Here is a 26,200-nt window from a genome sequence, read left to right on the forward strand (position 1 = left end):
TTGTTTTTTTTTTTTCACCCCACCACACTACACAAAAGCATGACAACAACCATTCACCACCACAAAGCTGACCTACTCACTCACGCCATCACAGGGAAACTGAGTTACAACAACAAGGACTCATCGCACAGCCCTCCACTTGCTTTATATTAAAAAGTAGAGGCAATTACAGTATTGTTAATGTGTGGTTTCAGGAGTCAGAGGAAGATTCCGGCTGTGCAAATAAGTCAGGCTGTTTTTCTCTTACATTCAGAGAGAGAGAAAAAAAGGTATGTGTACAGTAACAAGCAACTTATAACAGTTAAATTCAGCTCTGAACATACTGCGCTTACGTTTACATATTTACTTTTTTTTTTTTAAGTTTTATTTACAGCAGCTGAAGGTGGTTCGGTAAGCTTTGTGTCAGTAAAAGAGCCACGCAATGTCATTAGCATAAAAATACATTGTTATATTTTGATGTCTACCTAAATAGAGCTGTACACAAAATAATTAGAAAACATAGATCTGATTGCTCTCTTTTCACATTGTTAGAATATCGACAAAAGGTTCAGGCACAATTCTCACTTTCCAAAGTGTGTGTGTTCCTCCGATAACATGATCCTATGGAAAATGGCTCATGCTGTGAGAGTGAAAAATCACATTCCTTAATGACTGCAGGACATTCACAGGGCGAACGCATTGGTGTCTGAAGTCGCTATGGCCTGAGACACTGAACGCACGTGCACAAGCACAACCAAAGACTAGCACATGGTCGCAGCCTGCTTCTTCAGACTGTGTGTGTTTGGGAAAAAGGTATCAAAAACGACAAATGTGACAAAGTGCACAGGTGAACCTCAGGTGCGTTAACTGATGAATTAATATGGCATTGAGGGGTGGCTCCTATAAAAAACAGAGATAGATGTATGACGCGAGGACTTCAGCTGATCAGCCTATATTTATTGTCTGAAAAGGCAAACATTTCCTTAAGTGAGAAGAAATGATGAAGGCAACTGAATGATCTGAGCACATGACGAATCCTGCATCGCTCTGCAGAAGCAACTAAGGTGGAGATGAACCAGTAACATGACAAATAAAAGTTACTTTAACACACATTTACAGACGACAATGACTAAAGTGACAAAACCTATGACAAAAATGGTGAACTACAGTTAGTGCACAACTTTCAAGGTTTAGCTCTGTAAAAAAAAAAAAAAAAAAAAAAAGTGACTGAGACATCACCTACAGTATAAATCCATTCTGGTTGTGACTGAAGGTGTTAACTGGTAATGAAAGTGTAAATTTCTAAGCATACAGGAGAAAAAGCCCCCAAACGTGACAATATTTCTCCTGTCAACTCCACCTGTCTCATCCCCTACTGAGCTATGAGCCTGTTAGCTAAGAGGTATTTTGGCAAAAATAGCTTAAAGATTGTCACATAGGACTTTCGAACATGACAAAAAGGAACCTGTAGAAGAAGAAGAAGTAGAAGCAGCTTGATTTGCAAGATCTGCTGATGCAAGAATAATCTGTAGGCACTGGCTAAAGCCACCGTGTTACAATCTACATTGTTCTCGGTCAAAATTAGAGAACCAGCCACTTGCAGTTCATACAGGAGTGCAGTATTGTTGAGGGTGTGTCTTTGACAAGCAGGAAGAAGGAACGAAGGCCAATGACAACTCTTGGTGAGAGAAGGGTCAGTATAAGCAAGCTTCACAAACCCTGACAATATCAGCTCTCTTTGCACCGAGCTGTCAGTGCAACTGTTAAACATTGGCCGACATGGCTTTGGTCTTGGGGGGAGGTGGGGCTGCAAGGGCAAGGAAGAGTTTAAACAATGACCCCTGCCTGTCCCTGAACAATCCTTCACCGAGTCAGAACAGATTCATTCTTCAACTGCCTCCGACCAAATGTGCAAAACCAGCTGCAGTGTCCCAGCAGCTGAGCGTAGTTTATTCTTTCCTAACAAGTTCTGCCGTCAGATGACAACCAGCGAAGATCCTGTTTATGTTTTTGAAACAGGTTTTTTTTTTTTTTTTTTTTTTTTTTTTTTCCGTAGGCCCTACTACCATAAAACTGACGGGAACCACCCACAAACTTCAGAAAAAAAGAAAAAGAAATTGTGGAGTGATGCTTTCAGGTGTCAACAGAGAAAAATAAGCCAACCCAAGAGCTGAAGTGGTTATTTTTCCCAATGAAAGACTACAGATACAGAAAAGACCTACAGCACAGAAATGAAGCCTGGACTGACCCAAAACCAGCTGAGGACTCTTGCAGTGGAGCATCATCCAGTGCATAGCTTTGTTTTGCAGACGAGCAGACGGACAAGACGGAGCAGGTTTACAGGAAGTACTCCGGAGTAAAGCTGGCACCAGGGACTGGACTGACTGGAAATGCACAGAATCAGGACGTGTGGTCCTGTTTCTTTAATGAGTCCAAGTGCTATTAGTCTTAGCGTTAGTTTGAGTACACTGTGAGAATAAATCCATGCCCTCTGCTCGAAATGCTAGAGATCAGGTTAGGTAGGTCTGAGATATGCAACGTTCAGAGGCTTGTCCAGCAGCTCCGCCTGTGTCCACGGTGTTTAACGGTTCAATTTAATCAGACCCTGTGTTTTCTTCATTTCTTCGTCCCTCCACCTCTCCATCCGCCACCGTGCCGCCCCCCCCTCTCATTATCTCATGGTGGAGGAAGCTCTGAAGTAGGAGAGGAATTTGAAGCAGAGGCTCACCACAAAGTACCAGATGTTTCTGGCCATCTGGGATCGGGCGATGAACACACGCCAGATGAGCACCACCAGGATGGTGTTGAAGGTGTAGCGGATGTTCCTCAGCCTGGAAAACAGACACACCAGTGAGACACATCATGGACGTGGACAGGAGGGAAATAACTTCACAAACACAATTCACATCTTAGGCCTAGTTCTTCTTATTTTGCTCTTTACATTGATGTTGTGTGTTATTTGCTATTTTTAATTAATCCTCTTAATTAATGCTGAATTATTTACATGGGCTTTGTTGAAGCCCAGAGGATCACTGCCTCTCTGACTGTACTAAAGATAATCTGAAGAAAAGTTTGGCAGGATAAAACTCATATCCCTGACAAATGCAAAGGACATCAGTGCTTAATGGAAGGATGACGTGAAGTACTTGAAAATCTAGAGGATATGTGAGTGCTAATGCAGAGATTTATCTACTGTACAGTGACCTAGATGAAACAAAAGCTGCCTACTTCCAACAGAGAAAGCCAGCTGTCGGTAAGAGCTCATCACGGAGAGCATCTCCTCCTGTGTGTGTGTGTGTGTGCGTGTGCTGCAACAACTGCATATTTAACTGCACAGATTCCTACTTGTTGAGGTGTTTGCGTGCAGCCGGCAGGCCTGACAGCTCTTCATTCAGGACATATTTTTTGGTGCCCATACAGTAACTTTCCATGTACTGTGCCCAGTGCAGCTGGCGCACATCAAAGTTAAACACCTACAGGGAAAAAAAAATATTTTAAAATTTGAGAAAATTAAAAAACATCAAGATAACACACACACTTAGGAAACGCTGCCAAGTTTTTGAGAATTCTGACAAAGCAAGGCAAAAATGCTGTAGTAAATATTTATAAGCTTTAGTATCAAAAAAAGATGCTAGTTACAGTAAACATAACTGTACATCAACTGGAACATCAACTCATAAATAAAAAACACAAATACAAAACTAATCTTAACACTTAAAATAAGAAAAATACAGGTCAACAGCCGTGCCAGCAGGTCTGTGAGGCTGTAGACACAACAGTGCTTTGAGCTAAATGCTAACATCAGCCAACATCAATGCTGACATACTGATCCCAGTTTACTAATGAGAGTTTGTTTTGCAGGTACTGGTCATAAACCACAGAGCTGGACAAAGATCTGGAGGATCTGCAGCAAGAGTTTTCATTTCAATTTTAAACTATTTCAGTACTTAGTAACACCCAGTCACTCTTCCTGCAGATCTGCAGGCTGTACTTCACACACGGTCAGGGGGGACTGTGAGGGGCAGTTCAGTGGTTCATGGTGGATTCTGAGGTCTGCTTTTGAATTGCAAACAAATGTACATGAACCAGTTTGTGGTGAGTAATAAAAATAAGAATACATTTAATTGCTTTAATGGACACATTCATGAGTATCCACCACATTCAGAGCTCCAGTCAGCTGTAATTTGGACCTGCAGAGGCAGAGCTGACCTCCAGCTGGACACCGCCATGAGGTAAAAATGGAACATGATCGTCGGCTAACAGGTGAGGAAGGCACAGAGGCACATGGCTTGTGGTTGGATCAGTGAACAATGAGGTGGGTTTATTGTCGGCAGCTTTGGAGGCAGCAACCTTTCAGCCAGTGCTCTGGGACCTAAAAGTACCTGAATGACCAAGCAGCCTGGAACTTTTTTTTTTTTTTTTTTGGATGAAGCAGAAAAAGTGCTGAAGAGTGAACACTGATTTCATAATATATTTTCAAAAAACATATAAATAAAAACTATTTTAGACTAATATTATATACAGAACTGGGTTACCTTGCCGTCAGAGATGCTTCCAGCCTCTCAAGGGTGTTTTTTTTTTTTTTTTTTTTTTCTCCCCCCAGACAGTTACACAACAACATCCCCTTTCATTGCACACTGACATCAGCAGTGAGTGAATGACTCACTCTATTGTACCCAGCTTACTACCCGACATTAACGCACAGTCTGTCTGCCAACTCAAGAGTGTAAACGTGTGACGTGGGCGGTGGGTGCGGACACTGACAACAAGGGGGACAAAGTGTGAATGACGTGAAGTAGAATTTGTTTCCATATAAGAAGATCGCCGTCACACGCCCCTACCTTCTTATCCTCGGGGCTCATCTGGGCGATCAGCATGGCCACGTTGTCGGTGTTCCACACCCAGGAGTGACTGGTAAAATACTCCAGGACCATCATGGCTTTGTGGAGGCGAGTGATCGTCTTCATCATCCTATGATAGAACGAGCGAGGGAGAGGAGGAGGAAAAGCACGAAGGTGGAGGACGATGAGGAAACATTGAAATAGATAAAAGGTGATTGTGGTTTAGGGTCAGTAAGAAGATGATTGACAAAACAGGAGAGGGACAATTCAGGAAGAGTGTGAAAATAAATCATAAAAATTAACTGTAAACTAAGAACCCTCAGAAATGTTGAATTTATTTAAAGATGTATTTTACAAATTTGCCAAATAATCAAGAGGGTTGCTCAAATGTTTTTATTTGGGTGGTGATTTCTCCCCCGAGGTCAGTGACTCATACAAATCAAGCTAAGGAATAACTGGATTTAATCTGTGCGCAAGTCAGGAGGACAGAAAATACACTGCTGAGTGGACCCACGAACCAGATTTAGGCCAGTCTATGAGTAATTACCAAAAATAATTAAAACTCAACTAAATGAACTCTGATTTTCGGCTACAGCAGCTCCAGGGACACACGTTCCCAAAGTTTATAAAAACTGTCCTCCTGTTAACACAAATGAATCCAGTTAATATTCTTCATTTCTGTGTTAGTACCAATTCAGTGGATTATAATTTAAGTGACAATTCAAAAACCAGGTTAAAGTGGTGTAGTACTCAGTGGCGAAAATGCAAAAACAGCTGTAAATTTTACAGTGAGGATTATAAGGCGGTCTCTGAGTCTTCAAGCTGCACTTTCGTTAGGATCTTCAAACTTTAAAACAGTGCTGAGTAAACATTTTAACTGTGTCTGAACTGCATGGCAGCAACTATTTCAATTTTTTATCATTAAAATAGGAGGTGTTCCAATGACAGGCTTGTTAGACATTTACACCAATGGCAGCAGATTGAGATGACTCAGATTCCCCCTGTGAATGATTCAGAGGATGTGACAAACATGCATGGTTGATCAGCACATAGAGGCAGAGATAGAAATTACTTACAGCTGGTGACGTACCCAATTAGGATCAAATCACACCCCGAGAATGTGAGTTAGCAACTAAGCCAAATTAATTTCAGACAGCCAAACACTACGCTATATACGCTATATGTCCAATGAACACTGTGTTAGAAAGCACCGCTCGGTGCTGCAAAACATTTAATGTCTGAAATACCTCTGGCTTAGGAGAATAAAGTGAAGTAGTAAAGAGCAGAAAGAATAGATAAATGTGGATGCCAATTAATTCACATGCAAAGGGATTGTTTTCAGTGGGACATAAGCTGTCTTCAACTGAACTCTTGAGAGATAGAAAAAAAAATCCAGTGGTGCCTGAGGATTATCCATGATTGGGTGAGAAGTGGGGGGTGGGGGGAGGTGTCAATAATGGATGTCATGTTCACAGCATGGGTTGCTCACAAAGTCTTCTTTGAATAAAAAAAAAAAAAAAAAAGTTGTTATAAAGACACACATCCCCAAAAAAAAAAGAGAAAAAAAACTGAGCAAAGCTGTAAACATGCTCTGATAGAAACCCAACTGTGTTTTCATGACACTCTGTCTTTATTATTAAAGTCCAACTCATGTCAAGTACAAACACAGCAAAACTTTTCTTTCTTCTGCCCCATACCCTCCCTTGTTCCCACCATCCCACACAACCGTCAGTTGAAAAAACAACAGCATAGAACAAAGTGGGGAAGGGTGGGCGTGTGGGAACAAGTGGGAAAGGTTGGGGCTACGTGTCAGGGGGAGGGAGTGCAAGGGGGCTGGGAGGAGGGTGAAACCTTACCGGGGCTTGCGACCTGTCAACCTGAGATAGCCATCATAGAGCAGGGCTGGCAGCGTGTGGCTGACAGTGGTCCAGTACTGATTAGTAAAGGGGTTGGAGCGCAGATTGACATTGGGCCTTCTGAAGGCCTGCTCTAAAGGATTGGTCTTGAAGGTCATGTTTATACAGTACTCTGTAGGAGAGAGATACACAAATGACAGGACAAGGAGGACACAGAGAGGACGAGATGAAGAAGAATGTGTGTTTTCCCCTCTTACTGATACCAAGCAAGATGTGATCTGGATTGTTAAAAACGGTTTCCAGTTCACTTAACTCACTGCTGAGACACCTCAGCAGCTAGCAGAGTTTTTATATATATATATAATGCATATATATATATATATATATATATATATATATATATATATATATATATATATATATATATATATATATATATATATAAAATTTATTATATATATAATTTATTATTTATTTATTTATTTTATTTATTTTAAAAAAGGGCCAACACCTGTGTTGAGTTCCCAAATGCGTTTTCAGACTGAAGTCCACCTTAGTCCATTGATCAGCTGAACTGAGGTGACATTAGCGCTGACATTTTGGGAGCCCAACTGAAAATATTAACATTGCAAGTAGCAAAATGTGAAGCGTGCAGAACCCATCGGTGGCGCCCTGTACGACCAGGAGAGCAGCTGGGTTATACATTCTTCAACTCCCAACAAAACTCTACAAGCATCTTCATTAGCATCGCAGCTACGACGTTAGCCTAGTACATTAAAAGAAAAGTGACAGGAGTAAAGCAGCAGAGATGTGCGCGTGTGTGTATGGGGGAGGGCGGGGGTTTGGCGTTAAAACAGCAGAGGTGCGGCACGTCCGAGTCGGCGATGATGAGGTTACCTGGGCTCTCGTCCAATCAGCCTGAGGTACAGATCATAGAGGAAGGCCGGAGCCTTGTGGCTCACAGCGATCCAGTACTGATTGATTAGGTGATTGGATGTGAGATTAACATTGGGCCGACGGAAGGCCTGCTCGAGAGGGTTCCTCTTGAATGTGGATATTACATGGTACTCTAAGAAACAGAAGGTTGTTCAACACAAGTCATCAATGAGCAGTAAGGGATTTCTTTTTTTTTTTTTTTTATACCTGTGTAAATGGTGTGGCCCTGCTCATACGTAGATCAGAGAACTAAGCTGGAAAAACGATTTTACATGTACTCACAATCTGATGACATCTAATGAAAAAATAACTACAAAACTGCACCTTACATGTCTGTTTGAGCCAATAGTGAGTTACAACTGAGCTAAATCAATTCATCTGATGAAGTTCATTGATAGCTGTTCTGGAGCTTCCTCAGCAGATTGTCCAGTACTGATGGAACTGTAGGTGTTAAAAGTTTCTCCCAGTGTTTTACCACCTGGTGCCAACATTTATGAGAAGTACTTAAAAGAACATGAATGACTGATTTAGCATTACACTCATAATGGACAGTTTAACCCCCCGCCCAAAAAAAAAGACACAGGGCTACAGAGGTCTGCTAAGCTCACTTCTTTCCCACTCCACACCATCAGTCCCCCCCCCCCCCCTTTTTCACACCACAAAAAAGCCTTATACACCTTTTTGCTCATCAAGACCTGTAAACTGACTGATGTGCATAAACCTCTTTAAAGTGTTTAGAAACATGAAAACATCTACAAATTCACAAAAAGCAGACGACTGTGTGCTACGATCAAAAGCTCTAGAGCCGGCTGCTAAAACTAAAAGACCAGTCTGGTGAAACTGTTTTGTCAGCTACAGTTTCCAAGATGAAGAATGAACTTTAAATCTCAGACAGTACTGACTGACTGGTCATTGTATTGGATTACATTTGTTAGTCGTATAATAAACCAAAGCTGCACTACACAGGTTTTGAGGATGGCAGAGGAAAACTGCATCACAGTGCAACTTTAAATTAATGTGACTGTTTATGGAGCAGCAACTACTGATTCTTTGTTCAAACAAAATCTGTGTTCACCCTGAAGCCAAAAATCAAACGTCAGCCTTTCATCCAGGAGTCAGTATCAGTCATCTATCGTAAACAGTACTACAAAATACCGAGAGATGTGATTGTTAAATATCTGAGGGACAAGCCATAATCACCTCCAAACAACGTGACTACTATTTAAGGGATTAACTAAGAAAATGCAAAAACACTCCAGCTTAAACAAACCAGGATTCATAAAGGACGGGTGAACAAAAGCTCCTAGTTCGGGTGTGGCAAGCAGTGGATCACATTACAACCAGGTTATGTCATTAGACACCACATATAAGCTTCCACTCTCAAGAGATTTCACACAGGCTGAGTTTAAGGTTTAAAAAAAAAATAAAAAAATAAAAAAATAAGAGATGCCATACCAACTTCCCCCCAGTGAAACGGGTTGATCCCACCGGTTGTGCAGTTGTACACCAGGATGTTTCTAGGCCTGTAAAAAGGGAATATTTTATCTTTCCTGAAACGTCAAAGGAAAAACAAACACAAGAAACAAGAAACAAAAGGCCACAAGATGTTGTATTTCTGAGGACATTTATGTGCCCAGCCAACCTGTTGCATGTTTGTGATCCAGAGTACCAAGCTGCAGCCAGCGTGGCGTTGATGACCACGTCTACAGGCACCAGATCAGCCACAGCATCATTAGACGCTCTCATCGTGCGCAGGATCCCCTTACCGGCCTACGGAGGGTGAGGGAAAAGCAATTTACACAGCTGGTAAAGTGTCTTAGCAGACTCTCCACAGGGAGAGTGGACAGGAATCTGTGCCCCACAAAGTCAGAAACCCCACACAGCACTGCAAACAAAGCAAATGTGTCAACATGTCAATTCATCAATTTCAGAGCAGGTGAAGCATTTCAGGATTTACGCCAATCAGACTACACACCAATCAGACTACTGACTGTGGCAGAGTTGAAGGTATTAAGTTGATTAATCGATTAACAGAAAATTAACTGACAGCTGTTTTACAAAATTTTCATTTTGCAAGAAAAAAAAAAAGCAAACTGCTATTTTCAGCTTTTCAAACATTTGCTACCTCTCTTTGTCATATATGACAGTTTATGAATATTTGGGGTTTTGGACTGTTTTGGCAGATAAGAAATTTTAAAGATCAAATTATAAAGTCAGTTAACTGAAAAAAAAAATCATCTGCTAACTGATAAGGAAAATATTTTTATTTATTTTTTGCTGCATTCATTCGACAACCTGTCCTAACACAGCTTTATATCATATCAAGTGACGACAACCACACAGACTTCTGTTAGACCACCTCAGCAGTTTTCCACCCTGTACTTACTGCAATGAATATTCCACTAGGTCCATTGAAGTTATCAATCCAACCCTGAAAGAGCAGACAGAGGAAAGCAGCATAAACTAGTGCTGAAACAATCAGCTGATTCATTGGAGATTCATTCTTGATGGATGACACACACACACACACACACACACACACACACACACACACACACACACACACACACACACACACACACACACACACACACACACACACACACACACACACACACACACACACACACACACACACAGACTTTCATTGTTGTGCTGTTAGCAGTGCCTGTGTCTGAAAATTGAAATGTCCCTTTCAGATGTCCAGACAGGAGCTGTCTATGTCACCTAATGTCCCCCCTTTCCTAACCCAGAAATCCGATGCGAAGGTGTACAGAGCTTCTTTACTCCACATTCCTCACATTCCTTCTCCCACCATCATGGCATTCGCTGCTCAACAGCACAGAACGCGTGTGAGTGTCGGCGGCAACGAAACGCTGTGCCCTCAGAGACGGAGCAGAAATATCTGACAGAGGAACTTTCCTTGCACCACAGTTTTAAACCAGTGGCACAGCTGCTATTGAACACGCCCCAGGAAACATGACCACTTGTGTGCTACCGGTTGAGGTAGTTTGTTTTTTTGTTTTTTTCTGTGTTCCATTTTATGATCTCTTGTACTTATGACTTCCTTCATTTTACATGCTCCCTGCTCAATATACACAACGAGCTTCTTCACCTACATTCAAGGATAGCAGCTCTAAAATGGATGTACTTTCTTCAGCTTGACCTTTTTCTAAGAAAGTACAGTTTTCTTTTTAACACTTTAAAATACATTAAAAATTCCTGCTGTATTACCAAGCAGAGTAGCACAAACCCTGAAAAAGACAGGAGCCCTGAGCTGATTTTTCTTACTTTAACACAACTTTTCTGTTTCTTGGTACATTTTAAACAACAACTATACTTAATTTGAGGTAAAGTGAACAATAGTTTACAAAAAAAAAAAAAAAAAAAAAAAAAAGAAAGAAAGAAAGAAGCCTGAATCACTCACTGGGAAGGGCTCTTTCCAGCTGGCTCCAACTATTGAGGGCCTGACGATTGCTACATTGAGGTCTCCTGCCTCCTGCTGAACCAGATACTCAGCCAAGGCTTTGGTGTAGGTGTAGGTGTTGGGACGCTGACCTATCAGCTTGGGAGTCAGCACAGACACCAGATCATCATCCATCCAGCTGAGGAGGGGGGGAAAGAAAAAGAAATAAATAATAAAATGTATATGTGTGTGTGTGTGTATATATACATATATATAAAATTAAATTAAGGTCTAATTAAAAAATTCAAATTTAAAAATACAGCACTTTTTATAGAACACTGAAAATGTGGTCGTATTTTGTGAAACAAATATAAACAAAGCCAAAACTACACTGGCCAAGTAGTTAAGAAACAACATTTGTTTCATGTCATACCTCTTGGTCCTTCAACTTTCTATTTACAGAGCACCAGGAACAGCTAGTCATGTTTCTGTTAAATAGTCAAGGTGACTGTTTTAAGAAGCCTTTATCATAATACGTCATGACAGAATAAGTTGTCCGAGTGGCCATTCAAAACTTTGTGTTTCCACAACAGAGTTACTGTGGAGACTCATTCGACGTTACTATTATTACACAGTCCAGTTTTTCCATGACATGGGCTTATTATTGTCGAACAAGCTAATCATTCTAATCAAATTATATTATCAATAAAATGTGTATAACATATTACATAGTCATATTGTAAAATGTATACAAATGTAGTTCAATACAAGTCAGACAGTTTCACGGAAAGCCTGGCTTATTCCAAAAATACCTGCGCAGCCCCAACCTCATCCGCCATTGTTTTCCACAACCCCTCAGTTCACTTTGTTTATGCCTTAAACACTCACATATATAATTTAACTTATGCCACTGACTCCTTTCATGTCTGCACACCTCATTTTATTTTCCATTAGAAATTAAATAAACTTCACTGACGTTTGTGGGGGTGAACCTCACTATCCTACATGATACACCATCTTAGGTTTAAATGTTAAACAAAAGCTTGCACTTTAAATAATGGCCCGGTCTTTAAATAATAAATGTAATGGTTAAACTACATGTTTGTTTGGACACGCTCAACTGAGCTTTCAAAGAATTTGCACTAGGGAGGTGCTGCAATACAGAGAACCCAAATCTTGCGACCTAAAGTCTCTCAGACTTGTATCAGGACAGGGCGGAAGCGGAGGGGAAACCGTAGGGGCCTCTGCTGCCGGGTGTAGGGGAAGGGACAGGAAGTTGCCCATCCAGTATTGCGGTGCGAGCCTCAATTGAGGAGCAAGCCAGAAGAACAGTTAAAATGAGGCAGGCAGCAGCTTGGACATGATGGAAGCAAGCATTGGAGAACAAAGTCTCATGGGCCAAGCTGTAGAAAGCCAAGTCCTATAAAAATTATTAATCCAGGCTGCCTACAACGTTGTACCAAACCCATCCAACTTTTTCTGCTTGCCCCTCGGTGCCTGAGGAGACGGACACTCTCAGATCACAAATGGCTGTTGGAAAACCTTGGGAGAGGGGCACTACGATTCGGGTCATGACCAAGTTCTGAAGGTCATGGCGGACACCATCTGTGACAGGAATAGCCACTGCAAGCGCCTCCACCCAGTCAAGAAGGCCATTGCTTTCATCAGGGCTAGGGAGAAGCCAGCATCAGCTGGACAACCTCCTCTGGCCTGCTAGAAATGGCACAAGACTGGGAGCTGAAAGCTGACCTGGAGAGGTAGCCGAAGTCTCCAGAAATGTGTTGCCGCAGCAATGCTAAGGCCAGATGTGGCACTGATTTCAGAAGTCTCCAAGTCCAATCCAGCCTTGGTAATGTTGTTCCCTAGGAGGACCACACTGGCAGGCCAGAGAAAGGAAGAGGGCAAAGTATGTAAATCAGCTGAGGACGGTCATCTTCAGTGTAGATCCACTGTGCTGTGACTCCCTGAGAACCTCTCATCTAGCAGTCTGACCATATGTCTACTGTCACTGACACATTATCTGCCATTGCTAGTTCGTTTTTCAGCTTCATTTGACTATCTGCCACCAGACTGTCAATTAACTGTTCTTCTATTCACTGGAAAGAGCCAGTGATGTTCAGTTATGGACAATGGCACGTTGCAATTTATAACCAGGCCTGGCAGTATTGAGTTTATAATGGCTTTCTGCTGGGGTTGACTGCAACTGTATAGTGACACAGTCCTCAATTCAATGAACTGGGAGACTGGTTAAGATCAAATATCACTTTAGTATGGATGCAGTGTTTATATCTGTAGACAGTAAGAGAGAGAAAAAAGATTTAGCCCACATTATGACATTGATTGCACAGTTAATCGTTAGAAATCAGGTTTAGACCTGTGTGACTCAAACTAGATCAATATTAACACTGGAACCGCAGATAATACAGCTAAGACTCAATCAGTCAGAAGCCCAGGTAAGAAAATCATATGGAATTTGCCAGTTCACATACTGAAGATCAATTTTTGGGAACTGGCGGTTTTAGAATGCACTGAAATTCTCATACGTGAAAACAAAAAGCGTAAATATGCAATTTTACCCAATGCTAGGTGTAACTGCTTGAGCTAGAAGCAGCAGTGAAGGGAACTTAAGTGTAGCTGGAAGAACAAGGAGGAGGGGGAGGACGGTGCTGAAGCCATCCACGATGGATGCTATCCTCTTCCTCCACGACAACACCAAATAAACCACAATGGTCGGAATATGAAAATTCTTTCAGGCGACAGTTGAGTTCAAGACTGTGTTTTAAAGTTATGCTGACTGCAGGGTAGCTATATGTTTGAATACTTTTGTTGAATTCTTCTGTGGTGGATGTCATCTGGCTAAGTTGGTGTTACCATTTTTAGCTTCTGATTTATGGCTAGCTATTGGTAACCACAGATGCTGTGAGCGTTCAATGCAGGAGTGCAACTGTTGCCTACTGTACGGTATGTGCAAAGAACTGCTGATGACACTGGATAATCCGTGTGAGTTAAAACAATCTACTTATAGCCTTTTTCACCGCCATTTACAAGGTACCAACAAATGTTTAATCAGGGTAAACAAGCAAGCTGTGATCATGGGTCAGGTTCGGACAGGAATATGTGGCCCACCCAAACATAACGTTAGCTTTCTGGCTAATGTTTAACCTGCAAAAAAAGTTAGCTAAAAAGACAGATTCATGCACATTTCTTTGTGGGTTTTAAAGTGATGGATGAAGTTGGTTGCTGCGTCACAGATTTTTGAGCAGCACACCGCTGTTCTCTTCATACTATCATTATCAACAACGTAATCCTTGAATCCAAATTTTTATCATTTTTTGCAGTGGCCCCCTCCATGATAGATACACTGTGTGTTGGCCCCTGCTGGTCTGCAAACATCACAAACATCCTACAACACCTAGATACCTACCAACCCGAAGCAACTAGGTCTGTGAATCTGTGCATTATCCACCAAATGCTGCTCAACACTGTTATACATTCAATCCCTCAGAATCACCTCACTGATCTCTACGCACTCTGCAGGCTTCTAATGCTTTACTAATCTAGCTCAACAGCTGATACTGGAGGACTTCTACAACATTAGTGCTACTAAGAAGCCATTTACTGGACGGCCATGGCTAAGCTGGCCTGCTTTATCACTGATATTACTCTTAATACCTTCCTACTTGCTTTTTATGCATCAAGCAATCCAAAGAAATACAGAATCCTTTTAAAATCCTCAACGATAATCCCATGCGACTGTATCCTAATGACTGGTCCATCCCCAGCTCTGTATACAGAAACCAGGCCATTAACGTTAACCATCACCACAGTTGGTTGATAGCGCAGTGGCGGTTCATTGGAAACAGTCGACATCAGCTTACTCCAGAGTATCGATGAGTCTGCGGTAGTCTACGGGGGGAGGGTAGACGATTTCTTCAATGAGCTCTCTGTCGCAGTTGGCGTAAGCTGTGGAGATGTGAATGAAAATCTCCAGGTGCTTCATCCTGTGAGCCAGTGCTAGCATCTTCTGGGTGGCCAAGACATTCAGCTGCATTGCATCTCTGAAAGGGAAAGAGGAATGGATTGTTTGACAACATCTGAGGAAGAAATGAACCCTAACACAGCTGAAACATTCAATGAACAAAAGATAATCTCATATAGCTCTCAGGTTGATAAAAGGAACCAACCTATGGTGTCAACTATCTTCAGCTGGATTTGTCTAACCACACCAAATATCCCCAACTCAGAAAAATGACACTCCCTGGTTTCTGCTTCTTAAATATGCGGTGTGGTTTTGAGGGAAACATTTCAACAACTGTGTGCTGGGGTGCCACGAAATTTCTGTACAGATATTCACAGTCCCCTCAGGAAAAATTATTCACTTTGGTCATATCAGTTTTTTTTCATTTTGCACCATGGCAACCATGGCAAAGCTAATGACATTATCATCAGGCTAAGCAGTACTTTGTGTTTGGTGCTAATTAGGAAACAAAAATGTCCTAACACAACTAAACAAGAGAGTGAACATGGTAAAAACATTACACCTGCTCAACAAAAATATCTGCAGCATTGTGCAGCAAGAAAGTTGAATCTACAACGCAATGTAAAGTCATCTGGAAAGGTGCTGCACCGACCAATCACAAATATGCAAGTGTGCATTCCCGGTTGATTACTTTCTAAAATAAATGCTGCATTTCTGCCATTTACCTCAAGACTGTCACAGCTAAAGATAAAACAACTGCTGCCGTGATAATTTCCAGTGATGTAAAATCCTGTCAGTTAGTATTATGAAAAACAGCGCTGTGGTTTGGCATCTAATAAGCTTCTAAAGATCAATCTGTTCCTGCACCTGGACTTCCTGGATCATATTTCATTGTCTCACCGGTAGATTAAAACAACACACCGCCACCAACATTAGTGACTGGTGCCGTCAGCCTCTCTCTCTCAGCAAGTCTTTGTTGTATTTCCAAGTATGGTTCTATGCATCCATCTTGTCCCGACAATTTCTTCTCGTGCTTCAAACCTGTGTTCGTGCTCTGTGTATTGATCAGACTCGAACTTTGGGCCAAAGTCAAGAGGCTGTGACATGTAGCACAACAAGCTAGAGAAGCAATGTAAACAGAACCTCATGTCTGAGCATGAGTGGTGGCCTCTGCCTTCCAGTAACTACTCTCCAAAGACAGTGAAAGTCATCAATGTTAATAGTCCTTGAAGCTGTTTATAGATAAATCACATGCCCATATTTTTCAGAATTATTGTTTGTTGTTTTGGTCTTTTTGTGGGATTTCTTGACGGTAACAAAAACACAGAAAATCACCAGCCTCATCCTTCAATGCACACATGAGCTTGACATCGATTTTCTCATCTTGCTTTGGGAAACGCAGCAAATATGCCAAAATATCCCAAAATGCTGAACTGTTCCTTTAAGCTTCATTTGTGTTTTTCATCTCTCAAGAAGTGAGAAACAATTAGTTCAATGAATTGGACTCAAAACTGTGTCTTCAGCTCAGCAGCGAAAAAAAAAAAAAAAGCATCAATTTGTTGTGGTGCGAGTGATTTGCTGAGGGAGGTGTGTCAGGTGTCAAGTATCCCTGCGTACTGCAAACAACAATGGGCACAACCCCATCAACACTGCCCTGCTTTCACTGCCAAGTCAAGTAAACACCCATAATACTACACATTGTCCTGCCTGATATTATATGTAATTCATTTCACTGAACAAACAGAACAGACCTTTATCAATCGCCAATTGCACAACTGACAAAATGCAGAAAGACACAAGAAACACCATTTAACATGGTCAACTTACAGAGTGCTCTAAGAGAGAAACGGGCAGGATAAGAATAAGAATAAGAATAATAAAAAATCATATTTCTTAAGAGCAAAATAACTCACTTGAGTGGCTCATTAAAGCGGATAGTGGCAGCACAGTGGAAGACGATGTTAATGTTTTCAGCCAGGATGTTCTGATCCTCTTTACTCAGGTCCAGCTCAGGCTGTGTGAGGTCACTGTTCACTGCGATGATCTTCCCGGCAAAGTCTGGCTGCTCCTCTTGCAATCTTTCAAACAACTGAGTGGAAAAATGGATTCAAAAATTAGACTTTTCTTCGGTGCACAGACTGTCATCAGTTTTCCTTCCTTTTCTTAAAGTATTATCAGGAGTGCGTGGCTACGACCTCTTCCTCCTGCAACAGGTTCTAGCTCTAAAAATTCCTTCGTCCCGTGGTTGACTTTTTTTGCTCCGTCCTCTTACTTAGAAGCTCTTGATGTAAGCACTGTCCGACTATGGTCTTGTTAAAATCAGCAGCCTGTTGCACCAGCACTGACTGATGTGTTGTAAGTAGTTAGTGCTGTTAGTGCAGTTGTAAGTAGTAGTTTTGTTGAGCTGTAACTTAAACTGACTGAAACCAAAACACTGTTTCAAGTGACATTTCGTGCAGTGCATTCTTAGGATCATGTGTTAGAGAAAGACGCTACAACCCTCAGACTGACATTCAGTGACCTACAACTGTTTTATTTTAGGAAGAAAATGTAATTTGATTTCAAATTTGAAGGAGCTAACACATGATACAACTTGCTTTGTAACTCTACCATTACCTTATTAATAATTCAGCACTCATTTTATCGCTTCTGCTGGGGTCGGTAGTGTGTACTATGGTTTCACACTAAGACAACGGTGGCTGTGTCGCATAGAAATATGTTCATAAACAATTAAAACATCAACAGAAGTCTCTGGAAAACTTCTGTCGGTTAAAAAAAATCTGCTTTTCATTCATTCATTACATCAAACTGAAACAAACTCAGAGTCACTCTACAGTACATAAAAGCACCAGGATGGCTTTGTGTTGTTGTTTTCTCATGTGTGAAAATTGCTTTTCTAATGCCATATTTCTAATTTGCTTGTAGTTCCTTGTTTAATTCCTGAGGCTGACATCTTTTGGTCAAAGGAAACGTGCTCCATATAAAAAATATCAAAGAAGAATTTTCTCTGCATCTCTGACAACATGCAGTGACTAACATCTGAGTTATATTTTAACTCTGTTGCAACCAGCTTGTGTGGTGCAATAGGTTTTACTTTTTTTTTTTTTTTTTAAACTTACAGTCCAGCTCTGGCACCATGTTCAAATGAAGCTACATTTCAACATACAGCTGGTACTACTGGCTGTTAAGCGACTTTCTCCTTTAGTTCCTCCAAAACAAACCACCACCAGATCATTTTTTTCCCACCTACTTTGCCCACTTCTCACCTTGCAGTTGATCATGTCAGCGATGCGGGCCTGGGGGCTCTGGCCAGCTTTTGACCTGACCATCACATACACACCTTTGACTGCTGGGCATGACCTCAACAGCTTCTCCAGCAGCACCTTTAATAATAAAGAAGTCAGATGTGACTTTGGATCAGGCAGACAAAAAGTAAAAAAATAAATAAATAAATAATAATAAGCTTTTCTTTATTAAAACCACAGGAAAAGTGAGTGTGGCTCAAGAACAGAATCGTTCTTCCTCCACAACATCTGAACAGAGACTCAAAGACATAAAAATAAAACAGTGGATGCTGTGTTTTATTGTGACAGAGGCAGCAAAAGAACAGCCATATAAATGTGCCACATTTATCAACCATACAACATAAATGTGTCTCCTTTTAAAACTGAGGATTAATACACACAATTCAGCAAATAATAAACGCGTTCAATAATAAAACTGCTGTAACTAGTGGACTGATATGGACTGAAAAGCCCCGATGAAATCCTGGAGTGAGCAGAATCATGTGAACATTAATTAAAGCAGTAAGTAGAACAGTGTGTCATTCATTTGCTGGCATCTCATTCTGTGAATGAATGGCAGTGAAAAGAACCCATGTGAAAGATTTCCCAAACAGGCTCCCTCATCTTTCATCATTTCTGGGTTTAGTCACATCCTTTTGGCGACTGGCCTATTAAACCACTACTGTACCTTGCCCATGAAGCCTGTTGCTCCAGTGATCAGCACATTTTTCCCTGCATAGTATTCTGGGATGTTCACCATGATGTCTGTAGTCCTGTTCAGTGAGAACCTCACCACCGCTCCACCTGCACAGTCCACAGAAGAAAGAAAGAAAGAAAAATAAAAAACACATAACAAAAGGAATGATTACAACGGTGAAACCAACGCCAAGTCTGAACTTGCTCCAGGAAAAGTGTTTCCCATGTGGAGACTGAAAATGGGAACTTTAAATGATGCTGAGTGAACTAAAGATCCACAGTACAGGAAGTCAAGAGCACAGCTTAAAGGCCTGTGCACACTCCAGCATTTGAGGAACTGCTCAATGTTCAGACTTATGTAAACTGAGGTTATTTATTTATTTATTTACCAACTAGCATTCATATATTTATTTTCAAATGAAAGATTTCTGAGGTCTTCTGACAGCTTTGAAGTGGGAGGAGCTCAGCTGGAGAAAGGTCTCATCCTTCCAATCAGCAATCAGGATTCACAAATGACTTAAATCAAAATCTGGAGACAGTTGTGGTTTTTACTTCATATTTGAAGGCCTGTAACAGTGGGAATGAAGCTGCCTGAAGTTTAACTGACACTTCAGATGTTTCTTATAAACAAAATATAGAATAAAACCAGCTTAATCCTTAAACCTGGAAGCTTAATCAATCAAGTATGCAGGCTGCTAAATATGTATTTGACCCAAATGAGGGATGCAACTTATGATCTGCCACTTATTTTTTAAATTTTTAATATATATAAAACAAAGAAAATTGCTAATTCTAACTTCCCATAACCAAAGGTGACGTCTTTTTAAAGTGCTAGTTTTCTTTGAGAGACACATTCAGTTTAACATAATATGTCAAAAGCATAAAATATTCACATTTGAGAAGCTGGACCTCATGAATACTTTGCATTTTCCTTGAAAATTAGTGACGATTAATCAGCGAATCATTGCAGCTCTCGCCCGTAACACACATTACAGCAGACAAAGCACAAAGCTCTTTCACGCTGGGATATGCTGAGTGTATGCATGACGGGGCCTTATCTCTCAAATTGTGTTTGTCTTTAAGTAGACCGACACTATCTGGCTGATAACTGGCCACTCAGGAGATAACTCATCTAATCATTAACTCAAGCAATCTGCTTCTACCAGCTCCTGTCTGTGGGACTGAAATGTACAGAAGTATAGAAGTAACGGTTATCCAAACAATGTCAACCCAAATCACCTGTTATTCAAAGTTATATTACAAGTATTCCAGCACAACTAAATACTCCTGGAGAAAACAAAAAGGAAACACAACTGTCTAAAATCATTTCATAAAACAAACTGCAGTATTATGACTGAATAAAAACGTACAACACGGCCAATAAAATAAAAAGTAATTATCTTTTCCCAGTCCTCGTATCAGCCAAGTGACAACATGCAAAACAGAGCTTTTCATAGATTTCAGATAAAACAGAAATATCTATATTGTGCGAGCAGGTGCAGAGAAATCATGAGCAACGCGACAGTGTGTGCTGCACGCTTTGGGATCACCAATCACTCTGCAGCGTGCGGCGGAGGCAACTCTCGAGTCATTTCTGTGCCCGACAGAAACACTGTTCTTGTGAGCTCGCTGGTGTCAAGAGTTGACAGGGTTTCAAAGGACCTCTATGCAAACCACAAATGCTTCAGCTAGTCTGAAACTAACAGTTCACAATTACAGCCATCTGGGATTATCCAGGTTACACTGTAAACAGGATTATAAAAAGGCAGATAAAGCGAAAACCGTGTCTGGCATTTATTTTGAAATCATGACAAAAATGCAATCCAAGCTGCCTGCAGACTTTACAGCTCTAACCAATATTAAAGGGTGAGTCTGTGGTTATACCAGCTTCACTGCTCGTGTAGTTACAGTTAAACCAGTTATTCAGCTTTGCATACAGCGAGACTGGGGAGTATACCACAATACCACATGTGCATATGGGCCACTACCCACGCTGGAGATTGGAAGTCAGGGGTTAAGTTTACATTCATTCTTGTGATTCTGAGAACACATTTCTCAGTTCCCCACTTCTGACCAGCTTATCAGCTCGTGTGAAGAGTCAGGCTGTGTCACATCACCACCACGTCTGAAGACTGAGAAAAATAAAGTTAAACCACTGTCAGTGAATTCTCCCATCACACTGAGCTTTTGTTCCTCCCCAGCAGCAGATTAAAAATATCAAACAACACTGAAAACATCAATTGTGAGTGAAAGAGAGCACAGTAAGAGAATATTTTGTGCTACTATGACAACAGCAGCACTATGGCTGCGTGGGCTCTGTGGCCCCCATGGAACGAATCAAGGAACAGCTCCTCAGCCCCTCCACGGTACCGACTCTGTGCGGACGCCTGCTCAGGCTCTGGCCAATGCTGCAGATGTACCATTTGCTGCATAACGTCCTGTGCCAAGTGGCCAGCTCCAGCTCGTACGCCTGTCAGAGCTCAGCTCTGACCATGGCCATGCTGCACTCTGAAGGCAGGCAGCTTGAGAATGTACAGTACTGACACAGGGGAGGGAAAACAGTGAGGAACAAGGGAAATCGACTCTAGTGCCAGTATTTAAAAAGTGTCCAAAGGGGACACGTTTTCTGACATTATGAGCACAGTGCAGACAATGGCTCCAGACAAACACTGCCTCACTGTCCCAGGGACGATAAAACCCCGCATTCAAACAAACAGGTCAAATGCAAAAATGTCCCAAATACCACTGCGACCATGTTCTTGGGAAATGTTGTAAAAAGTTATTTTTAGTCTTTAGTCTAGCTGCCAACATTATCCAACCACAAAAGCAGTAGCAGTCAGTGAGCTGACAGTGCCAGCTGCATGTACAGACCGTGTGCTGCTCAGGTTAAAGAAAACTGGGTAAACATCCACCAGCCATAGAAAAGAAAAGTTCCATTAAATTTAGTTTTGTTTCCAAACGGAGCATTTCAATTGCACGTAGTGAACGATCCAAACTGAGAAGGCTGAAAAAGTATGTGGGGTTATGGACAAATAGGAACATTCTGGATTGGGGAGGGGATTTCAGCTTGAACAGCATCTACCCTCACGATCAAGGCTAGTCAATCACAGGGTTTGGACTTCAGTTCACATCTTTACTGTCCCACAAGAAGAACTTATCTACAACTAACTCAAATCACAGCTTTTCAGACAACGAGCAACAGAAAACAGTGATTGTCGGGAAAAGAGACACTACATTTTAAAGTAAACAGAACAAAATAACTGACTGCTTAAGTACTCATTCGCCCCCTGCTCCATAGTTATATTCGAGTTGCACCAATCAGATTCACTCAATGCTGACCTTTTAAAGTGGATCGCACATTGTCCACAATGCGACAGCGGCATAAAAAATTCAGTGTTTCTGCTAACAGTTTCATTTATTCCGTCACAGCAGGCTGTCGACTCCTGCCCCTGTGTTTCAGAGCAGCAGCAATCACGGGCCTCAAGTTACTTTATATAAAAAAATGATGGAGCAGAAAATTGCCCTCCCAGAATGATGTCTGCTCCGCTGATGTGCAATCTTACACCACACACAGTGTTCAGTGTGACGATCAGAAACATGATTTTGGTCTCGTCACTGAGGCTTTTTTTTTTTTTTCCTGATTGCTTCACAGTCGCTCACATAACTTTAGCAATCACTAACCTAAATGTTGCGTGTGGTTCATTCTGCACAGTATTACATCGTCATCATCTCTCCACTACACTCAGACTCAGCTGATGGTGAATGCTTGTGTAATTTTCTTGATAATTGGCAGAATTAGGGGTAGCCTTCGTCAATGGTGTTATTTTAATGCTTTTTCTGTGCACGTCATTTAAACCCTGTTACAATCAGTACTCTTGATATACCGAGCTTCAGAGGAACTCTAAACTTGCAAAACAAAAACTTTCTACAACGTATACAGAAAGTAAACATGCATAAGGGACAAAGGCAAACCCTTTGTCATGGCCCATCAAAAAGTACCAGCACAACAGCAAGAACTTTAGAACGGTAGGAACTGTGGTCCAGGGGGGCAACCTTCAGACCAAGTACCTCTTGCCAAAATCTATCTAAAGTTCCTAAGTATCTAAAATGGTTCCTGTGTTCCTGCTCTGTATTAAGAGCACTGACTCAGTGCTGTTAAGTCTCAACTTGTGCGAGCATTCAATCATCGTATAATAAAAGCCAGAGAAAGTGTGCAGAGTCAGGGTGTGTGCTGCCCTTCACAACCTGGCACTGACACGTTGTTGGTGCAAGAATGTTACCGCAATCACCTGCACTGTCCTACTCAGTTCGCTGATTTACTCCAACATCCAGTTGTTTAGTGGTGTGAATACACACTGGGCCCATTTATGTGTTCTTCATTTCAAAACGATGACAGGAGCAAACAAACACACACTAAATAAAGAGTCTTGGACATACGCAGTAACAAACTTTGTAATAATTCATGCTCAGGTCTGTTGGATGTCTCCTACATAATTTGTGTCTGTGTGTGAGAAGCATGATCAACATAATGTAGAAAATTCTATACAACAGAAGTTTCTCAAAGGCCAGAAACCAGTCTAGAGTGACAAAAAGGCTGTGGATCCAGACCTCAGTACAGCTGGGGGGGGGGGGGGGGGGGGTGACAACACTCTTTGGCTGCAAACAAGAATGACTGCAAGCCAATGGGGTGATGCTGCATTCATTGGCAAGAGTTCACCATGGTTTGTGTTTCCTCCTGCTGCCTTGTCTACAAACCGAGCGTGTCCGTATTTGAGAAAAGAAACAAACAAGAAGTTGTGGACAAAGTAGAGAAAGAAACTTTGGGTCTTGTCCTGAAGAAGTCCTGTTTAGGTCAGAGTGTTTGTGTGCACAGAAGAAAAATACAGAATAATGACCAAAACAGGTAAAAGCAGCTCTTCCTCTGCAGGATTCCCTCCTATATGTCTGTGCCTGACAGTTGATCAGGCAAGACTCAAACACTAAAATCTTGTCTTGTCCACCTGGTAAACAGAAAGCTCTGTAATTTTAGACCTGGGCCCAGCCAGGACCTGCTGTGGCCTTTGATCAAGTGTCTGTGAAAGAGCTACTGTAGCTTACAGTCAGACAGACTGGCAGCAAGTTGATCCCTGATGCCACATTTTCATTCTGAATAATTGATCAAACACATTACAATACTTCAATTTGGCACCTCTGGCTGAGGTTAAACGATTTCTAGATATATGAAACTTTAAAGTTTGACAACAAAACGGTTTCCAGGGAGCAATCCATGTCTGACTAATGTGAAAACCCACTGCCGAGCAAAGGGAAAAATCTCTAGAGACTTTAAAGGTTTCCAGACTTTGTTACAAAGACATTCACTTCATACAAGACCGACCCAGTCAACATCTCCACTAGGAATTTCCACAGCAATCCGACGAGGATTTACCCAACATGATGACGTTCTAACTCAAAGACAGTCCACGGTGATGACAATGTTCTAGCAACACTGAGAACAAGGCATGTGTGTCCACAACAGTCTGCTTATTCCTGTACAAAAAAAAAAAAAAAAAAAAAACTTCCTGCTCGTGGTGATGTTGCTAAAACACACCATCCTCAGAGCCTGTCTGACTGTAGCTAACCAGAATAGTGTTTATGTGATCTGTGAGGTAGAGATCTGTGTGTGTGTGTGTGTGTGAGAAGCATTTACACACTGATTGTTAAACAGCTCTATGTAATCAGAGACAACTGCCTTCAGAAGTCTGGTCTAAGTTAATGATGCATCAGGAATATCTCTGGAAAAGCTAAAAGAATGATTCACACTTTCCAATCAACTTATTATCTTAAACCTGATGAGGGCACCATTTCCATGCCCCCTCCTCCACCCCCTCCACCCCCCGAAAACTGCCCGCACATTACTGCAATACGAGGCATCATGCATCTTAACAGCGATAACCTGGTGGATCCGAGGAAAGCTGGTGTGCGTTAACAGGAGAAAACTCGGTATCAGAGCGGGCAACATGGACTGAAACCAGACTCCAACAGGAAAAACCCGAAGCCAGCGGATCCCGTGATTCTCATTAGACACAGCTGCCTCACATCATTAGTCCACCGCTCACCGTCCATCTGCACCGCTGGCGACGTCTAAAACTACACCGACGTTTAACGCTTGGCTTTTGACAGCATTTCATGTGATTAGTGCAAAGCCCGGGGGTTAAACTAAAAGTGACTCGGCTCAGCAAACCGCCGCTTTACATCAAAAGTGTCAGCCCTTCCTCATTTAAATGCTTCAACCAATAAACTACCAGTGGTGTGGGAAGGAAAAGAAAAAAAAAACACAGACTACTACTGAGAATTAGGATTACTGTTTAACACAGGAGCCGCTGAGGGCTTGCAGGCGGTGAGTGACCGTGACATTTACAACGCTCGCAAAGTCTAACTTGGTGTCCGTGTCTGCGTATACCTCCGGCCAACAGTACAGTAGTGTTGAGCCACCCCTCCCTCCTTTTTGGCGCATCTCTTCCTCCACGCTGTCACACGCCGAGCAGCCCTGTCACGGCACCAGTTCACTGCTCCGAGAGCGCAGGGCGCGCACGGCTCGAGGACGCGATGTTGAGAGGTGTACGTACCCGAAATGTCGACGTTTTCCCCGCAGCTCTTCAACTCGGGAGTCTGGTGCGTGAGACTGTGAGTGTGTGTGTCTGCGTGTCTGTGTGTGTGTGTGTGTGTACGGCAGGAGCAGCAGCGTGCACCGCTTACAGGCGACAGAGCGGAGACTCAGCAGGAAGCCAAGCAGCCTGGGCGGATAAATGAGCCGCCGTGACGTCAGCGGGACAGCGGCAGAGATAGCGCGAGGACAGAGGTCTCACTCCTGCCTGTTTCAGCCGGACTCAAGACGAAGGAGAGCATCTTCAGGTGAGCTGACTCACCTGCCGCGGGGACGCAGGCGTCCGTTAGGCCGAGGAGGAGGCTGTGGGGTGGGGGGGAATAAGAGGATAAAGTCAGCTCCTCCTTCAGCATAACTTTAAAGCAAAAACTCTAAGAGAGAGAGAGAGAGAGAGAGAGAGAGAGAGAGAGAGAGAGAGAGAGAGAGAGAGAGAGAGAGAGAGAGAGAAAGGTTGCTAGTTTGTCGTTGATGCATCTCTTGCTCAGTTCAATAGTTTTCCTGTTTCAGTCACACTTGGTATCTTGTGGTGGCTACTGCGTTGTCTAATGTTAGAAAACACTTGTTGTCACTGTGTTCAGCA

General features: G+C 42.0%; 1 protein-coding gene across 2 annotated transcripts; it reads right to left on the bottom strand.

The window, feature by feature from the left end:
• far1 (fatty acyl CoA reductase 1) lies at positions 1–25,734 on the bottom strand. Of its 2 annotated transcripts, none has more exons than XM_041037722.1 (13): positions 25,583–25,734; positions 18,970–19,085; positions 18,264–18,380; positions 16,911–17,086; positions 14,897–15,076; positions 11,040–11,217; positions 9,999–10,043; positions 9,255–9,382; positions 9,068–9,135; positions 6,677–6,848; positions 4,821–4,950; positions 3,325–3,452; positions 1–2,810 (listed from the first exon to the last, which is right to left on the bottom strand). In XM_041037722.1, exons 2-13 carry the CDS (start codon positions 19,039–19,041, stop codon positions 2,651–2,653), a joined length of 1,554 nt encoding a protein of 517 aa, XP_040893656.1. In that variant the 5' UTR covers positions 19,042–19,085; positions 25,583–25,734; the 3' UTR covers positions 1–2,650. The 2 variants fall into 2 exon arrangements, with proteins under 2 accessions (XP_040893656.1, XP_040893655.1); XM_041037721.1 differs by lacking the exon at positions 6,677–6,848 and adding an exon at positions 7,574–7,745.
• Positions 25,735–26,200: the final 466 nt, after the last annotated feature.

The sequence above is a fragment of the Toxotes jaculatrix genome, chromosome 5, assembly GCF_017976425.1.
Source record: "Toxotes jaculatrix isolate fToxJac2 chromosome 5, fToxJac2.pri, whole genome shotgun sequence".
Lineage (NCBI taxonomy): Eukaryota > Metazoa > Chordata > Actinopteri > Toxotidae > Toxotes > Toxotes jaculatrix.